We start from the raw sequence: 17915 nt of genomic DNA, 5'->3' as shown, positions 1-17915 counted from the left end.
TGTAAAAAATTTAAGTGCCTGAGTATCAATTCTCATACACTGCTAGAGTATTGAATCACACCAAGAAAAGCCCCAAATACCAGCCCGTGCCTTTGGACGGGAATTCCCTGCAACACATGTTATACATAGTGCATAAAACACCCAAGCTTTGTGGGGCCCACCATGTTGTCTATGTAAAATCCACTTCGTCTATCAAGTTACAAAATAACGAAAATGTACACACACACATACACACAGGCCAGATAGAGGCCCCAGTACACATCAATTGCCGTCGTTATTGGTTAATAAATACACAATCCCATTAACCCTTGATGGAAATGATAGAAGGAAGCATTGAGGCAAGCACACCATCAAGTTTCTCTCTTAACACATCGTGTGATTTCCATGGCCTCAATTTCTGCCGACTAAGACATCTAACAATGTTAAAAGAGTCGCCTTCCACTAAAATGGACCAAAAACAAATAGAAGAATGTCCCTCTAATAGTTCTTGCACCTCTGGCTTGTTAGTGCCTTCTGGCAATTTTGATTATTCCGTCATCCCCAACTGCTCTGCCATGTTTAAACGGGCTCAAAGTTATTAAGGGATTTCCCGTCAAAGTTGGTGATGTAGGACATGGAAAATTAAATATGATATGCAAGATTTCAGGCTTAGATCCTACCAATTCAGAAACAATCACACAAATTCCACGTCCTACATAAAAATCTAAACATTCAATTAAAAAGGGGAATCTATGCGGGTCCAAGTCAACGCAGGCTAGGACTAGACCAATAAAAATTATAAACCAAACGATGTCAAAGGGAAATAAAATCAGCTACTCATGCATAAAAATCAGTCCCTAATCCAAGGGATTCCCTAATTTCAATTCAAGGAACCCTAAGGTGATAAAAATGGGCAAATCAATTAGGGATCATGTAATCTAGAGTTAGGATTCATGAAAAACGGCTATGAGAGGATAAAAGATGATAAAAACTTGAGCCAAAAGATAATCCCGCGTGTGGACAACAACAATGGCCCAGACGGACGTGTGTGTGATCCCGGCCGCACATGTGTGGGGCCCACTATTCAGAAAAAGGCCACCTTGGCCCTGTTCGGCCAGGGATGGACTCCAAAACCCCCAAATCTCAGCTTGATCCGATATACGGTTTGTGCGTGGTGCTCCGCCGAAGTTTCAGCTCGCCTGCGGGCCAAAATCTAGAAACCTGCTGTAATAAAGAAATCTGATGCAACAAAAGGACAAATTTGAAGTACGGATGGTGGGGGAAAATGAAAAAAAATATATATGATGGAAGATGGGGGTGAATTGGGATCGATGTGGCTTCGCACCACGGTAGTTAGCCCTTCGAAAAGGGAGGGCTTCGCACCCACTTTTGAATTCTTCCACAACTCACGAAGAGAGCAGAAAAATAAAGCAGGAATTTTTTATTAACTTCAATGAATCAAAAGAACTACAAGGGGTGCCTATTTATAGAGAAAATCCTATACCCTAAAACTCGCACCATGTGCGCAACCGATTACTTGGCGATGAAGTAAACTAAAATAAAAACCAAGCAGAGAAATCTAAAGCGTTCACAATGTTCTAAATAATAACAATAAGCAAAACCTAAAATATGAAATCAATCCGACGAGTGGGCCACAATCATGAGATCCCATGATGGGCTTTTCTTGACTATCGGGCCCACTTTTCTGAACCAAAACTTGTCTTCTAGCTAGGAGGCCCTCCCTGAACGTCGTCATCGAGCCAGATCGATGGTGGGGTCCTCCTTCTGCGTACATACGTGCATAGGAGTGGTGGTGTACGGGCGTGCGTGCACGATGTCCTCATCAACTCTCCCCGGCAGCGAAGATTTCACCACTGGCGAAATAAAACTCCTGAACCGCTCTAGAATGTCGGGATCAAGTCTCTAAAGCTCCTCCTCAATGAGTCACGCGCTGTCCGAAGCTGGGCGTGACTTCCATTTAACTAGGTATTTCTGAAACCCGCCATCCGACGTGGAAATTATCTCATGGTCCAGGATATCCTCTATTTCCTCTCTAAGTGTGTGAAGGCTAAGTATGGGAGGCAGAGGCTGGGATGAAAGGTCGGAAAGAGGCCATGGATCAAAGGGTAAGGTTGGGACATCAGGATGGGTGGGCGAAGGGCCGGACAAAGTATCAATGGGTCCCTGGAAAGCAACTAGATCCTCCACATTGAATGTGGAACTAATTCCCATGGAAGGTGGAAGATCTACCTCATACGCATTGAGACCGTTTCGTTTTATAATTTTAAAGGGCCCAGCGCTACGCGCGTAAACTTACGAACGGCCCCTGGAGGGTACCCCTCGGGCCTGTTACAAACCATCACAGAGTCCCCAATATTGAACTCTTTGAAACGTCTATGTAGGTCTGCAGAAAATTTGTAATGCTCATTACTAGTAGTGATCTTTCAACTGATTTCTTGATGCAATGAATGTATGTGATGCGCAAAAGACTCTGCAGACTCTGATGGCCTATGGGACAATGACATGAGGATAAGATCAATAGGTTTCCTAGGCTTATAACCAGTAACGACTTCAAAAGGACTTAGACCTGTGGACCTATTGACAGAACTATTGTATGCAAACTCGGCTATGGGTAGTACGGCGTCCCATGTCCTGATATGCTCCCCCACTAAACATCGAAGTAAACTCCCTAGGCTCCTATTAACCACCTCAGTCTGGCCATCGGTCTGAGGGCGGTAGGCAGAAGAAAACTGGAGCCTATTATTCATCATGTGTCATAGTGTCTTCCAAAAGTAACTCATGAATCTCACGTCACGGTCAGACATTATGGTTTTTGGTAACCCATGCAGTTTAACAACCTCAGTAAAGAACAGTTTGGCAACATGAGAGGTGTCGAAGGTCTTAGAACAAGGAATGAAGTGGGCCATTTTAGAGAAATGGTCCACGACAACGAATATGGAGTCATGCTTTCGAATAGTCTTGGGAAGTCCAAGCATGAAGTCCATACTGATGTCCTGCCAAGGGATGAATGGGACTGGCAAAGGTGTATATAATCCTGTATTCTGTTTCCTCTGCTTTGCCAGTTGACGAGTACGGCATTGCCTTATAATTTTGGCCACATCCCGCTTGGGGCTTGGCCAATGAAATCTATCCTCCACTAAGGCAATGGTCTTGTCACGACCGAAATGACCTCCAACCCCCCCCCCCGAATGTAACTCCCAGACAAGAAAATCGCGAAGGGAGGTGTGTGGTATGCACAAGCGGTCACTCCTAAACAAATATCCGTCCAAAATCAAATATTCACCGTTAGCTCCTGACGGACTCTCTAATAAAGACATATACACAACCCCAAAATCTGGACACTCAGAATACTCTTCTTTGATGCACTCAAGGCCCGTAACTTCAACGTTCATAGAGTTGAGTAATGTGACTCAACACGTCGGCAGGCTTATTCTCTACACCGGCCTTATGCTTGAGCACAAAAGTGTACTCTTGAAGGAATTGAACCCACTTAGCATGCTTGGGGCTTAATTTCTTTTGAGAGTTCAAGTATCTTAAGGCCTCATGATCTGAGAACAAGATGAATTCTTGCGGTAACAGGTAATGTCGTCAATGGCGTAGTGATTGCACTACCGCGTAGAATTCCTTGTCATAGGTGGAATATTTTTGCTTCGCCTCATTCAGTTTCTCACTAAAAAAGGCGACAGGGTGCCCTTCCTAGCTAAGTAGTCCTCCTATGCCGACTCCTGACGCGTCACATGCGACTTCAAAAGCTTTTGAAAAATCTGAAAATCGCGTGACTAGAGCTTCAGTCATCTTGACCTTTATCTCCTTGAAGGCCTTCGAGGCGGCCTTTGTCCATTGAAACTCCCTTTTTTATGCAGTCCATGATGGGAGCCACAATGGAACTGAAGCCTCGAATGAACCGCCTATAAAAAGTGGCTAAGCCATGAAAGCTGCGCACCTCATGAATATTGCCGGGTTCAGGCCAATTAACGATGGCCTTGACCTTCTTGGGATCCGCCGATACGCACTCAGCTGATACAATAAAACTTAAGAAGATCACACTACTAGACAAGAACGCGCACTTCTTTAGGTTGGCGTACAACTTCTCGGCCCTAAGGATCCCACAAACCTGCCTTAAATGGTTGAGGTGTTGCTCCTTAGTCATGCTATAAATCAAGATATCATCAAAGTATACGACCAGGAACTTACCCATGAAAGGTCTCAACACTTGGGTCATCACACGCATTTAAGTGGTTGGGGCATTAGTTAACCCAAAAGGCATAACTAGCCACTCATATAGCCCATCCTTTGTCTTGAAGGCCGTCTTCCACTCATCACCAGGGCGTATACGGATTTGGTGATACCCACTTTTGAGGTCGATTTTTGAGAAGAGAGTAGCATTAGCCATCATATCTAGCATGTCATCAAGACGCGGTATGGGAAATCGATACTTGATTGTGATTTTGTTGATGGCCCTACTATCAACACATCCTCCATGTGTCATCCTTCTTAGGTGTAAGAAGGGCGGGCACGGCACACGGACTCATGCTCTCTCGAATGAAACCCTTCTCTAGGAGTTCATCAATCTACCTCTTCAACTCAGCGTGCTCCTTCGGGTTCATTCTGTAATGTGGGAGGTTTGGTAGAGTTGCCCCAGGGATTAAATCAATGGCATGCTGTATATCCCTCATAGGGGGAAGCTTATTCGGTAAATCATCAGGAAAAACATCACGAAACTCATGTACTACCTGAATGGCCTCAGTGGGTAACTCTACGCTAGTCTCTGGTACACTCTCCCTAGTCACAAAGGCGTATATCATCGAGTCCGCATCCGTCTCTCACTCAAAGTCTTTAGCATTCAAAATATGGAGCAGTTTGGACTTAGACTTCGACTTCACTTCTTTTGGGCCGCTCACACCACTCTGTGTGGTGAACTCTTTTCCAGTTGTATTCTTGGGTGGCAGAGGATTTAGCTGACCTTCTTGCCCTTAAACCAGAATGTACACACATTTGAACGACCAAATATGGTAACATCCCTATCATAGAGCCACGGCCTACCCAGAATGACATGGCCCACATCCATAGGAATAACATCACACCAAATTGTGTCTTTATAAGATCCGAACTGAATAGGGACAAGACAGCGGTGTGAGACTGGAATGGATGTTTAATCAATCTAGGAGACTCTATAGGGCTGAGGATGGGCTTCCAGCTTCAAGCCCAAACGACTCACAGTGCTAGTTGATGCCACGTTGGCACAACTACCACTATCTACGATCATCTTACAGCTCTTTTCCCCACATTTTGCATAAGTGTAGAAGATCGTGTTGCGGCGCCAGTCATCAGTGTTCTTGGCTTGAGCCAAGGCGCAACGCACAATTGTGAGGGTCACAGACTCTTGTACTCCCTCTTCCTCATCACTAGGGGTTCCGACTGGCTCATATTCCTCCTCACTATCACTCTCTAGGGGCACTACTTCTACTTGCCCATCAATAAGTACTTTAGTGCCCTCTCTCGTGCCGCACTGGTGAGCAAAGTGACCAAACCCCTGACACCTAAAACACCTAGTGGCCCCACTTCCACGTGAACTAGACCCAACAATCTCTTTACCCTTATTATCCTTAGGTCTGGGCTGAACATTAGGGGAAGGTTTGTTTTGGAATCCCGTGTTAGGTTTAGCCCCAGAGGGGTTGGCCTTAGTACCAGATTCGCGAAAGTCAAACCGCCTTCTCACAGATGCTTTAAAGTATTGCTCGACATCTAACACTACTTGGTACAACTGTTCGATAGTGTCTATGTTTTTGGCGAGCAATTCTTTCCTAATGTCAGGACGGAGGCCCGTTTTAAAACGAGCAAGGGTGAGAAAAGGGTCCTCATCAACCTCACAGCAGGTCGAGTACTCTTCGAATTTCTCAATATCGTCAGCAACACTCATAGAACCCTGTCGAAGAGACTGTCACTCCTCAATCAACCGCATGCGATAAGAGAAAGGGAGGTACTTCTCTTTCAGCGTTTCTTTCATTTCTCTCCAATGGACTATTGGGAGTTCCCTCGCTTTCTTTTTTTCACTCAACCGTCGCCCAAAACCTCTTTGCTTGACCCACAAGCTTCATCTTAGCGAATCGGACTCGTCGAGCATCCGACATATCATACCACTCAAAATAGTGGTCCATATCCGCCAACCAATCTAAAAAAACTTTAGGGTCTAAGTGGCCATCAAAAGTAGGGGCATCTACCCTAACTCCCTTGAGGAGTTGATCATGATGTCCCTCACGGGGTGGGTGCATAGGTACGCGCCCATGACCAGCTCCTTGGCCGCCTCCATTCCTTGGTCTAATCTCCTGACCAAGTGCCTGAGATTGGGCATCCTCCCCAATGGTGGGGTTTGCCCTGAAGGAAGCCTCTATTTCTTCGAGGCGTTTATCTATGTGTTATTCCAAATGCTTATTCAAGGACTCAACTTGCTAGGCTAACTTGGCCACTGTTTCTTATAGTTGCTCCATGTTTAATGTGGGGTGCAAACTGAAACCGCGACCCGTACATGTGGGCATACACTGACTTGCTCAACCTAAGGACCTGCTATGATAACTATATGCATCTAAAAACTAAATGACCCTACGAGACTATATGAAGGAGACTACACACTGTTACTAAAATTTAGCTATATATGATGGACTGAATGCATGAAGGACTCAAACAAACTAAACCCTATATATGTGGTGAATTCCCCTACAAGAACCCTAGGCTCTGATACCAAATTTGATGCAGGATATGGAAAATTAAATATGAAATGCAAGATTTCAGGCTTAGATCCTACCAATTCAGAAACAATCACACAAATTCCACGTCCCACATGAAAATCCAAACATTCAATTAAAAAGGGAAATCTATACGGGTCCAAGCCGACACAAGCTAGGAGTGGACCAATAAAAATTATAAACCAAACGATGTCAAAGGGAAATAAAATCAACTACTCATGCATAAAAATCAGTCTCTAATCCAAGGGATTCCCTAATTTCAATTCAAGGAACCCTAAGGTGATAAAAAGGGGCAAATCAATTAGGGATCATGTAATCTAGGGTTAGGATTCATGAAAAACGGTTATGAGAGGATAAAAGAGGATAAAAACCTGAGCCAAAAGATGATCCCGCGTATGGATAGCAACAATGGCCCAGACGGACATGCGTGTGATCCCGGCCGCACGTGTGTGGAGCCCACTATTCAAAAAAAGGCCACCTTAGCCCTGGTCGGCCAAGGATGGACTCCAAAACCCCCAAATCTCAGCTCGATCCGATGTACAGTTTGTGCGTGGTGCTCCGCCAAAGTTTCAGCTCGCCTGCAAGCCGAAATCTAGAAACCTGCTGTAATGAAGAAATCTGATACAACAAAAGGACAAATTTGAAGTACGGATGGTGGGGGAAGATGAAAAAAAAGATGATGGAAGATGGGGGTGAATTGGGATCGATGTGGCTTCGCACCACGGTAGTTAGCCCTTCGAAAAGGGAGGGCTTCGCACCCACTTTTGAATTCTTCCACAACTCACGAAGAGAGCAGAAAAATAAAGCAGGAATTTTTTATTAACTTCAATGAATCAAAAGAACTACAAGGGGTGCCTATTTATAAGGAAAATCCTATACCCTAAAACTCGCACCATGTGCGCAACCTATTACTTGGCGATGAAGTAAACTAAAATAAAAACCAAGCAAATAAATTTAAAGCGTTCACAATGTTCTAAATAATAACAATAAGCAAAACCTAAAATATGAAATCAATCTGACGAGTGGGCCACAATCATGAGATCCCATGATGGGCTTTTCTTGACTATCGGGCTCACTTTTCTGAACCAAAACTTGTCTTCTAGCTAGGAGGCCCTCCCTGGACGTCTTCATCGAGCTAGATCGATGGTGGGGTCCTCCTTCTGCGTACGTACGTGCGTAGGGGTGGTGGTGTGCGGGCGTGTGTGTGCACAATGTCCTCATCAGTTGGGCTTAACATCCTCAATATGAAGCTTCATGAACCTTGTTAACCTTCTCATGGCAATCCCCGCTTTTCCACAAGTGATTTCCAATCCCCAAGTAAAACCTATTACAATAAGGTGGTGATTTCCATACAATTAGAAGTCACTGACCAAGAAAGAAAGGAAATGTCGTTGGCACATGGAAAAAGTAAGAAAGATAAAAATATATAAACTGGCAATCAGACAGGTATGCCCCTATCATCTAGTAGTTCAAGACATCTCTCTTTGGTAGGAAGGAGAGATTCGAATTCCCCTAGGATTACGTACGGTACTATGGAGGGAAGTTGATGAAGGATTACCACACTTGTACCAGTGATATTGTAGGTTCAATCCCTACTACACCCATCAACCCTACAATACCGTCAAAGTCCCCACACCTTGAACATCTCAATCTAGCAACCGCAACTAGGTCGACAATGTTGCTGCTTCCCTTTGGGCAATAATGCGTTATAATATGAGAAGCAGCTGAGTGATAGCCCTTGGCAGCTATAAACTTGACTTGAGGTAGCAAACGATCACAAAGCGAAGTTACAGCTTTAGAAAAAGAGCAGTAGAGAAAACCATTAGTTTTATTTTGTTGCCGAGACATGTTTATTAGTATTCCAACAATGTTGGTGCTTCCCTTCAGGCAGTAATGTGTTATAATATGAGAAGCAGCTGAGTGATAGCCCTTTAATAGCTACACTCTTGACTTAAGGTAGCAAACAATCGCAAAGTGAAGTTACAGCTTTAGACAGAGCAGTAGAGAAAACCATTAGTTTTATTTTGTTGCCGAGACATGTTTATTAGTATTCCAACAAGAGCTTGAGGATCCATCCATTTCTCATAAAACCATAAAAATAGTAGGCCAAACACTCTCACCTGGTAAACAGACAAATATTGTCCATATCAGTTGTTAGAACTTATTTTCTTTTTCTTTTTTTTCTCTTTTTCTTCCTGAGAAGGTTAAGGATGATTGGGATCACTAAACGGAATGAATACAGAAAAGCCTATAACTGTCAGAGCTGCTACTACACAGAATTCAAGGGGAAAGTTCCAATGTAGATCAACAATATACCATGGATTCACTAATTCTTTCATGAAGGAAACCCGTTAGAAGAAAAAGGAAGTTGTTCAGGTCTCAGTTATGAACTAGAAGATCCATGGATGGTTGAGCAATATTGAATTTAGAGAAGGAAAAGGGACCTCAAAACAAAAGGAGTACGAAAAGAACCTACAAAGGAGGCACTCATGAGTCGACTACCGTCAAAAGGTACACAAGTGGTTATTCGGTTCTGAAATTCTGTCTCCTCATTTAGTCATTAATCCTTTACAGAATAAAATGTAATACATCAAAAAGTTGCAGATCGGACTACTTTGACAATAACGGACACTACGAATGTTTCATTTTTTGTTTCTTCCAAATTCCCTAGACGACATGAGGGTAGTACATCATGAAACTTCCACCCACGTGCCACTCCTGCTTCAAATTAGGCTATGAGCACTCGCTGCTGCTCCCTCTCCTGCTTCCTACATATTCACATACTTGCTAACTTCTAGTAGTGACACTAACCTGCTCCAACACCTGAATCTGCTGCTACTTAACACTTCATGAAACTATACACAAGACATCCCCTAAAGAATGTACTCCCTCACAAGGAAAGACCAAAATGCAGATCATGGTTTTGATACATATACGGGGGCATATCAGCCCAGCTTAAAAACGATATAATAGGGGCATCACGTATCAGTATTGGCCTGTAGTGGACCGTATTGGTATGTATCGGTCAATATCTTTTTAAATCCAAATAATTAAGGAAAAATCAGAAAAGAGAGAGAGAGAGAGAGAGAGAGAGAGAGAGAGAGAGAGAGAGAGAGAGAGAGAGAGAGAGAGAGATATTCAAGAATCTATCTTTTTTTTTTTTTTTGGACATGGACATGGACATGTGTGTAATGGAGTATCTGACCTTTCTTTGATACGAATGTTGTCTGTCAGCTTAACCTGTTGAAAGTCAACCAAATGGGCCATAATTGAACAGAAATCAAGTATGATTTGGTGAATTTGGGCCTATTATATTGAAATACAACAAAAAGAGGATTCGAACATGCAAAAATGGTGATGGTTTACCCTTTCTTCTGATTCCTCATAATGGTCCATTCCACTTCCATTCATCGAATCCCACTCAAATATTTTGTTATAATACCAAAACATGCCTAGACCTAGTCTAAAATGACTTCATAAGCTTCCTCCATGGTTTAAATGAAAAAAGAAGAAGAAGAAATTTTGGTGGGGGGGGGGGGGGGGGTGAATCAAATTTAAGCCTTTATGTCCGTATCAGCCCGTGTCGATGCCGATATGCCTGACATTAGCCGATATGGCCCAATATGGGTAGATACGGCTCTCTCTCTTTTTTTTAAATGGGATCAATATGGCCCCGTATCATGTATCATATCAAGGCAATGCAGATATGATGCACGCCTTTATGTCCGTATCAGCCCGTGTCGATGCCAATATGCCTGACATTAGCCGATATGGCCCAATATGGGCAGATACAGCTCTCTCTCTTTTTTGAAAATGGGATCAATATGGCCCCGTATCATGTATCATATCAAGGCAATGCAGATATGATGCACCCATATAGGTCGATATAATATAGATACTTCAATATGGGCAGCATATGGTAGATCACGAGTAAAGGCATCACTCACATGTGCTGAAAATATATAAAATAGAACTCCAGACCCACTTGCAAAGAAATGGATTTGGTTGACAGCTTCTTAACACAATGCACATGTATGAAAGAAATAGAAGCTCAAAAGTTGAATGTGATTGATGTTGAGGATTTTATTCACAATGTTTTTCCAAACTAAATCAACGCCCTAGGTGGGGCAAAGATGCCCCACACTTCTTAATCAGGTTATGATTCCTACTCTACATTCTTCATCAATCATCATCATTTTAACCTATATCAGTTTCAGGACAGCTTTTAACTGGTAGATTGGCTAATGGGTTAGGATTGGCTGCCTACAAGACATCAGCCTTCCTCTTTTACACATGCTCTAGAACCACCCATGGCAAAGGCTGACATTAACAACACTCACATAACAATACCGTCACACCCAACACTCACCCCCCAGCCCACTATCACATTTACCCCACTCACATGCACATGCACATACCCCAAAGGCAAAAGTAAAGGAAGGTCAGATGGGCAGTTGCCAGGCATTACAGCTACGCAAAAGGTTTCATGCACAAGGATGGTCATGCTCGAAAGTTGGCTGTTCACAACAGCAGGGAGCCCACATGTTTAACAAGCACCATTCTCATGCCAAAACAGTCATGGCCTGACCCAAAACATCAACACAACTATTGCATAAGACTAATTTGAAAATAGATAAGTTCTACAGCATGTAGTGCCAGATGAACCCGCTAAGAACAAATTTGCAGCACATTTCCAAAATATATACTTGAATATAGTTGCAAATTTTTATGAATAAAAAAGAAAGAAAAGAAAGCGAGACTAACATTCAATGTACAAATTATTTTTTATAATCAATTTCAAAGCACAAATTCTTAACAGCTTAAGAACGTCAAGATCTTATTTCACTCTGATTCTACTCCAGATCACATTCAAATGCCGTAACCCGGAAGACTGACTATTTTCCCACTTCCATTCTCTACGACCTACCTGTCTCCTAGATGTGGATTTCACTTGATTCTTTTGACAAGCTAATCTCACTATCCTTCAGTAGCCTTTGAGCATCAAATGTGGAACTTTCCAGACCATCCCATTGAAACCAGCTCCAACTACAGCTACAGATATGCCAGTAGTATTCAAGCAAAGGAAGTTGTGAGGAAACTACGTGGCAAGCACCATACATAAAAATTAAATCCATCCCTGAGACTAAATCTTTGTTCTCCAAAACTTAATCAGCATCAATCATTTACAAACATAGAGCATTCATGACAAATCAGCATGAATGGGATGAAACAATAGTGACAAGGCAAAACCCCAAAACCCAATCTCCAAAAAAGGATCTTCCAGAAGGACAGCATGAATGAAAGTGGAAACAAGTAACCACTGAATTATTGAATTTCCAGTAGCAAGTGAAGTTCACCTGACTCATTTCACCTCTCATGCGATTTATCCTGTCAGCATTTGGGTCATTTGAATAATATTCCATTTGTTGGCTCAGGACCCTTGAAAATTCATCATTCATGGCGTAAGCAAGAGCCGTATGAACAGAACGGCCATATGTCTTCACAAATCTTCCATGAATATCCTCCAGATATGCAAACGGGATTCTCCCTACACAAGATTTGGACCAAAAAAATTTGAGAAGCCTATGAAATGTACAGTAAGTTAATAAAATGAAGCTACACAATTTGACTGCATTGCATAATAACAAGTTGATATAATTAATAATTATAGAACGTGCGAGAAGTTTACATGTTCAAAGTATTCAGGATTATTGAAGATGAGAAAGTGATAGAAGAAAATTGCTTCAAATCAGAATGGTGTTCCTCACAGACTAAGCATTCATTTTCAATGTTTTAACTGTAGTTGCAAGAAACTAACATAAACCGATAATAATTGGAATATTTATGCATATGGCTTTCTGAATAGTTGAATAATAAGAAAAAGCTCCTATTTTGACCATTTCAAAAATAAGCATGAACGTTGACCAAGATAAAAACGAATCATAAATAATTGAAAATATGATGCCAATTGAACACAGACTTTCAAGAACGGATATACATATATAGCCGGTTGGAAAACAAGTTATAGCCCATCTAGTGGAATACTTCCATCATGTTAAGTGCATGCCTAGTCCAACACATCCAATAACATAGCCATTCATGTAGTAGGCCACACCATAGAAAACAATGTCTAGCCATTGATAAATAAAAAAAATAAAAGTTTAGCTTCTTGAATGAGTGGATATGGATGATTTTCGCACTAGGTGATCCCTGTGATAAGGCCAAGCTATTGGATGGGTTGGATGTCACATGAACTTAACAAATGGGAAGTTATCTGCTGGGTGGACCATTACTTGTGGTCTCTCTCTCTCTCTCTCTCTCTCTCTCTCTCTCTCTCTCTCTCTCTCTCTCTCTCTCTCTCTCTCTCTCTCTCTCTCTCTCTCCTCTCTGGTAAAACATTAAATCCATGCGGGCTGATTTACACTACTTCCATTTGTTGTTCAACCACCAGATGGTGGATTGGTGTTGATCCCTGTGAATATGAGTGAGGTCCCCTTCTCCCTGAACCATTCGTGGTGGTTCAAAGTGGGCCACCGACATCTACCACCAAATTTTGAATAAGTATGCATAGAGATTTGCAAATGTGTGTTGAATAGTTTATCATATCCAGTATCAATCACTCGATAATCATATACAAGTGTGGCGAAGATCAATGATCTACTTCCCCTTAAAGCAACTTTCGGATGAGTTCAAGTTCTCCTCCGTGTGTTTGATTTCTTCTCTAACTTGAAATGGATGCCAAGAGTTATGCCAAGAGTAGTCTCTTGACTTCATCTAAGATAATGTATCTTTAAATCCCATCGACCAAGCTTAATGGTGCAAATTAATCATAATGGGTCACAACAGTAGAATTTTTTTCATATAAGAAGAAAAAAGTTGAAGTATGTGACATGTTCAAAGCTTGATGAAAAAACTCCAAATTATGAAGATTGGGTGACAAAAGATACCCAAATTAGAGCCTTATTATGGAATAGCATGGCATATGTTATCTTCTTCAAAATGGCAAAAGAAGTTTGGGAAAACATGAAAGAGATGTACTCAGGTGAGAAAAAATTAACTCTTAAATATGAGTTGTATCAAAACATCTTGCTCTTCAACAAGGAGATAAGAGTATAGGGGATTACTTTGTTGCATTGAAGGGTAGGTGGGAATAACAAAACATATATCAGCCCTTGTAAACTGATTATGAGGCCATGAGACGGCAGCAAAAGAAATTTCATATCACTAAATTCATCTTTGGTCTTAGTCCCGAGTTTGAGCCTGTGCAGGATCAAATACCTAGAGGTAGTGGGGTTATAACTTCTATCTACCATGCACAATTAGTAGGACCATTCAATCAACGCAATTTTCATAGTGTTTTAGGAAAGTAGGTTCAGTGGAGTGATTCACTATGATCATTGATCATCATACATATAGCAATAGGGGAAGATGATCATTGATCATCATACATATACCAATAGGGGAAGGAAAAAAAAATACGACTTACCTTCAACGTGAAACTCTTAAATTTTCATGGTTGATACATGTTTGTTTTTTTTTTTTTTTTTTTTTTCTTTCTTTTGATAGGATTCCTTGACAGATAAGGAGATCGCACTGGAAAAGAAATGGTACAGGGAAAATAAAAGATGATGTAAAGAATATGGATGATTAAGTAGTTATTCAATGGTGGGAGCTATGTGTATTGGTGTGATAGGGTGGGGATTGTCAGAGGAAGGCTAGTTTTTAGGTAGGCATCTTTTTTAGGCAATTCTTTACTTTTCTTTCAGATGTATAAACCTCGGTAGTTTTATCACACCAGCTTGAAGAGAGGGGGGGTTTTTCTTTCTTTTTGTCCTCACTATTCTCATTTTATGTGAGTATGGGTTATGTAAGGAGAAAAGCATGACAAAAAACAAGCATGAAAGTTTAAGAAGATAGTAAAACTAGAAATGGGAGAAGTCAAAGTTGCTGCAAATTTTCCATTCAAATGGAAACCCTGAGATTTCACTAACACAACAGCAGTGAGCTGCTGGTGACTCCAAACAAAGTTTGAAAATCTTGGAGTTGTTACGTCCATTATGACTTCATTAAACAGACAAAAAACGTTGAGATGAGATGGTGACTTCAGTATCTTCTTATTTTCTTTTTGCAGATACCTCAGCTGCTGCAGTGCCTGATATATGTTTCTAAAGATCATGTTATTCAATTAAAGCACTTGCGATTCATTTCCATGTTGAATGGATAGTGGTTCGACACAGTTCATGATCAGCTGCTCCAGCACCGAATATTTCTTTAGCATAGACTGACAGCTAAGGCAATCTAATCTGTGCACATCAGTTATATTTTAACATCTTGTGAGGTGTACACAAATTGGAGATCCATGATATGAATGGAACGAATATTCAGCCGCTTGTGAACCATCAGGTAATGTCTTATTCAATAGCCCACCCATGAATGGCCCATGATAGAATTTCACAAACCAGAGGATCGCAACTCTCCAATTGATAACCTGTGAATGGATGGTAGAAAATAATACCAGCAATAGTCAAGTTAAATGGGAGAAGGTCCACTAATCAGAAAGAGGAGAATAGGCCCAACCCATTAGAATTTCAGACAGTCGCCCATTCGTGATGCAATTACCAGACAGTTGCGACAAGTTATGAGAGCTAAAAAACAGAACCTGTCCTACCTTTGTCAAAATGATGATAACAACAACAATAATAACAATAATCCAAACCCCAATTCTTGCTATTTGAGATTCCAAATGCCGCTGTTTTCTGCGATTCGGATTAAAAATTCCAACAGATGGATATCATACAACCAAAAAAGCGAACCAAGGAAGATGAGAAAGGGTGAGAAGGCTAACTTCCGGCGGTGTCGTCAGCCATGCAGAGAACAGTGAGGCCGTCGGTTCTCTTGACATGAAAGATGTAACGATCCTGAGAGTAGGAGACATGGCTGTCATTGTTTCCGGGGATCTTCTCAAGTATCTGACGGGCGATGGCGCTGGCGTTGCTCTGAGAGGCGTTGAATTCCGCAAGAACGACAGATCCCCTCGCCACCAGGGAATAGAGGATTGCCATCTCTGATCACAATTCACAAGGATCAAAGAAAACCCTCTCTTGAACGATCCAAATCAAACCAAGATCAAGAAATTTTGTTCACTTTTCTTTTTTTTATGGGATCCTATTGATTTGCAGAAGCCAGGAAAGAGTAAAACGGAAAGGAATGTAAATATGCAATGTTTGATTGATGGATTAAAAAGTTTTATGCTCTGGCTGACCGTGGTGGTTGATACGCGTGCACTAAAAATCTCTAGACATTACATAGAATTAACTCAATCTGAACCGTCCACGTCAAGGTTCCCAACCCAGATTGACCATATCTCAAATATTAAATAAATTTAATTGAAATGGAGATTATTAAATGTTACCAGCTCAACAAGTAGAATGTTAGCCAATCAATTGCCAGAGGAACCATTAACCAATCTCATTTGTGAAAGTTTTACTATGTAATATGGGTCACACAGTTTGAACTGTTTAAGTTGAGCTCAAAGAATACTATATGTGAAAAAAAAAAATTTACCTTATGCTTATCAACAATCAGTCTCTGCTGACCTTTTTATGGCGTTGTGGATGAATGATGAACGCTTTTCCGCCGTCCTGGCAGCTCATTAGCTGGGTAAAGATATGATAATACTTTGGCACACCCTTCAAATATATGATTTTTTATCACACCCACATCCACACCCAATCACACGCAGGGGGTGTACGCGAACCGAATTAGTTCGGTTAGCTCGCTCCACTCGACAAGAAAAATCTAGATTCAACTATGCTCGAAGCCTCGAGCTTAGATTGAACTAGTTCGGTGACTCTGTTACTTTGATATTGATGTTGCTCACTAAGTGTTTAATGAAATGACTCAACGTAGTGTGGCCAGTGGTAAGGAAGGTATGTTTATGAAACAAATACCCTTTTTTCTTAATTTTTATGTTGCTTAGAAGGTATTTGATGAAATACCTATAAAACTACTGCTATTGTTTTACATCCAGTAAGATTTTGAAGGTGCAGTCCATATGTTTGTGAAAATGCTGCACAGGCGAACTCGGCTCGATCTTGGCTCGAACTCAGCTCGAACTGGCCCGAGCTGCTGACCGAATCGAGTCGAGCTGGCCAGCCAGGCTCAAGGACCGAGTTGAGCCGAGTTCGAATTGGGGTCAACAAGTGGCCGAGCCGAGTCAAGCTGTGCCAAGCTCAACTTAGTTCAACTCGTGTACACCTCTACACACACCCACCAATAGCACACCAGCAGTCGAACGCTGGTCTCAATGTTGAAACAAAGTCCATCAATAATTGAGCTATTATCAGCCTTACTCAAATAAGCATAGAGATTTTTACTTAAAAATTATCATGGCATGTCTAATAATATGCTTTAATCCTTTTATATTTATCAAAAAGTTTTTCTCACAACACATAGCTGCTATGTGATATTTCAATAACATATGTTCACCCTTCTATATTTACTAAAGGGTTCTTCTCACAACAAAGATATAGGATAAAAAGTTCAAACTACCTTTCACAAAGAGTAATGCATAACGGGTGACTCCGTAAGTGAAAGGAACTTATTATTTATAAAAGACTAAAAAACTCCATGAGCTCTAGCCTATTTTGTTTTAGAAATCCAATTTTAGAATAAGTTAAGTAACATAATTTTAAATATAGGTATCTAATCAAACCAAGGGTTGATAACCCTAAGTACAAGACTGAGACATCGTAATAATTCGGTGAGACCAAGGTTGTACCCACAAGGACTTATGATTAAGCGATTTCTGAAACACCTTAAAATTAGAACTACAACTAAAATTACTTTTAAATTTTGATTAAAGAATAAGGATGTAATTGAGAAAGAATTTAATAGAGATAAGATATTAGAGCGTCAAAGATCCACTTATAGCTATCATTAATGTTTAATTCACTTGATTCAATCATAAAACTCAACTGGAATCGAAGTCCTATCTTATCCAGTTAGATAATAGAACGATTAAATCATCATTCATAACTCAAAACAAATTTGAACTTAATTGAATTGATTCCCACATTAAGCACCAAAGTTTTAATTGTATGGAGTTCAAAGCATCTATCGTGCCTGTATTCTACGATAGATTAATGAATTTTATAAATTAAACTTTTGCAA

At 41.0% G+C, this 17915-nt stretch overlaps 1 protein-coding gene across 2 annotated transcripts in view; it reads right to left on the bottom strand.

The window, feature by feature from the left end:
- Positions 1–15939, bottom strand: part of LOC131255402 (vesicle-associated membrane protein 711) — a 38584-nt gene extending 22645 nt beyond the window's left edge. The window contains exons 1-2 of one of the 2 annotated variants that reach the window (XM_058256101.1): positions 15589–15939; positions 12101–12291 (exon numbers count right to left, since the gene is read on the bottom strand). In XM_058256101.1, coding sequence (XP_058112084.1) covers positions 12101–12291; positions 15589–15805 — 408 coding nt within the window. In that variant the 5' untranslated portion in view covers positions 15806–15939. The remainder of the gene's footprint in view (positions 1–12100; positions 12292–15588) is intronic. The other variant, XM_058256102.1, reaches the window with a different exon arrangement.
- Positions 15940–17915: the final 1976 nt, after the last annotated feature.

This window comes from Magnolia sinica, chromosome 9 (assembly GCF_029962835.1).
Source record: "Magnolia sinica isolate HGM2019 chromosome 9, MsV1, whole genome shotgun sequence".
NCBI classification, from domain to species: domain Eukaryota; kingdom Viridiplantae; phylum Streptophyta; class Magnoliopsida; order Magnoliales; family Magnoliaceae; genus Magnolia; species Magnolia sinica.
Note: the sequence above shows the minus strand (reverse complement) of the source record. Positions and strands in the feature narration are given on the sequence as shown.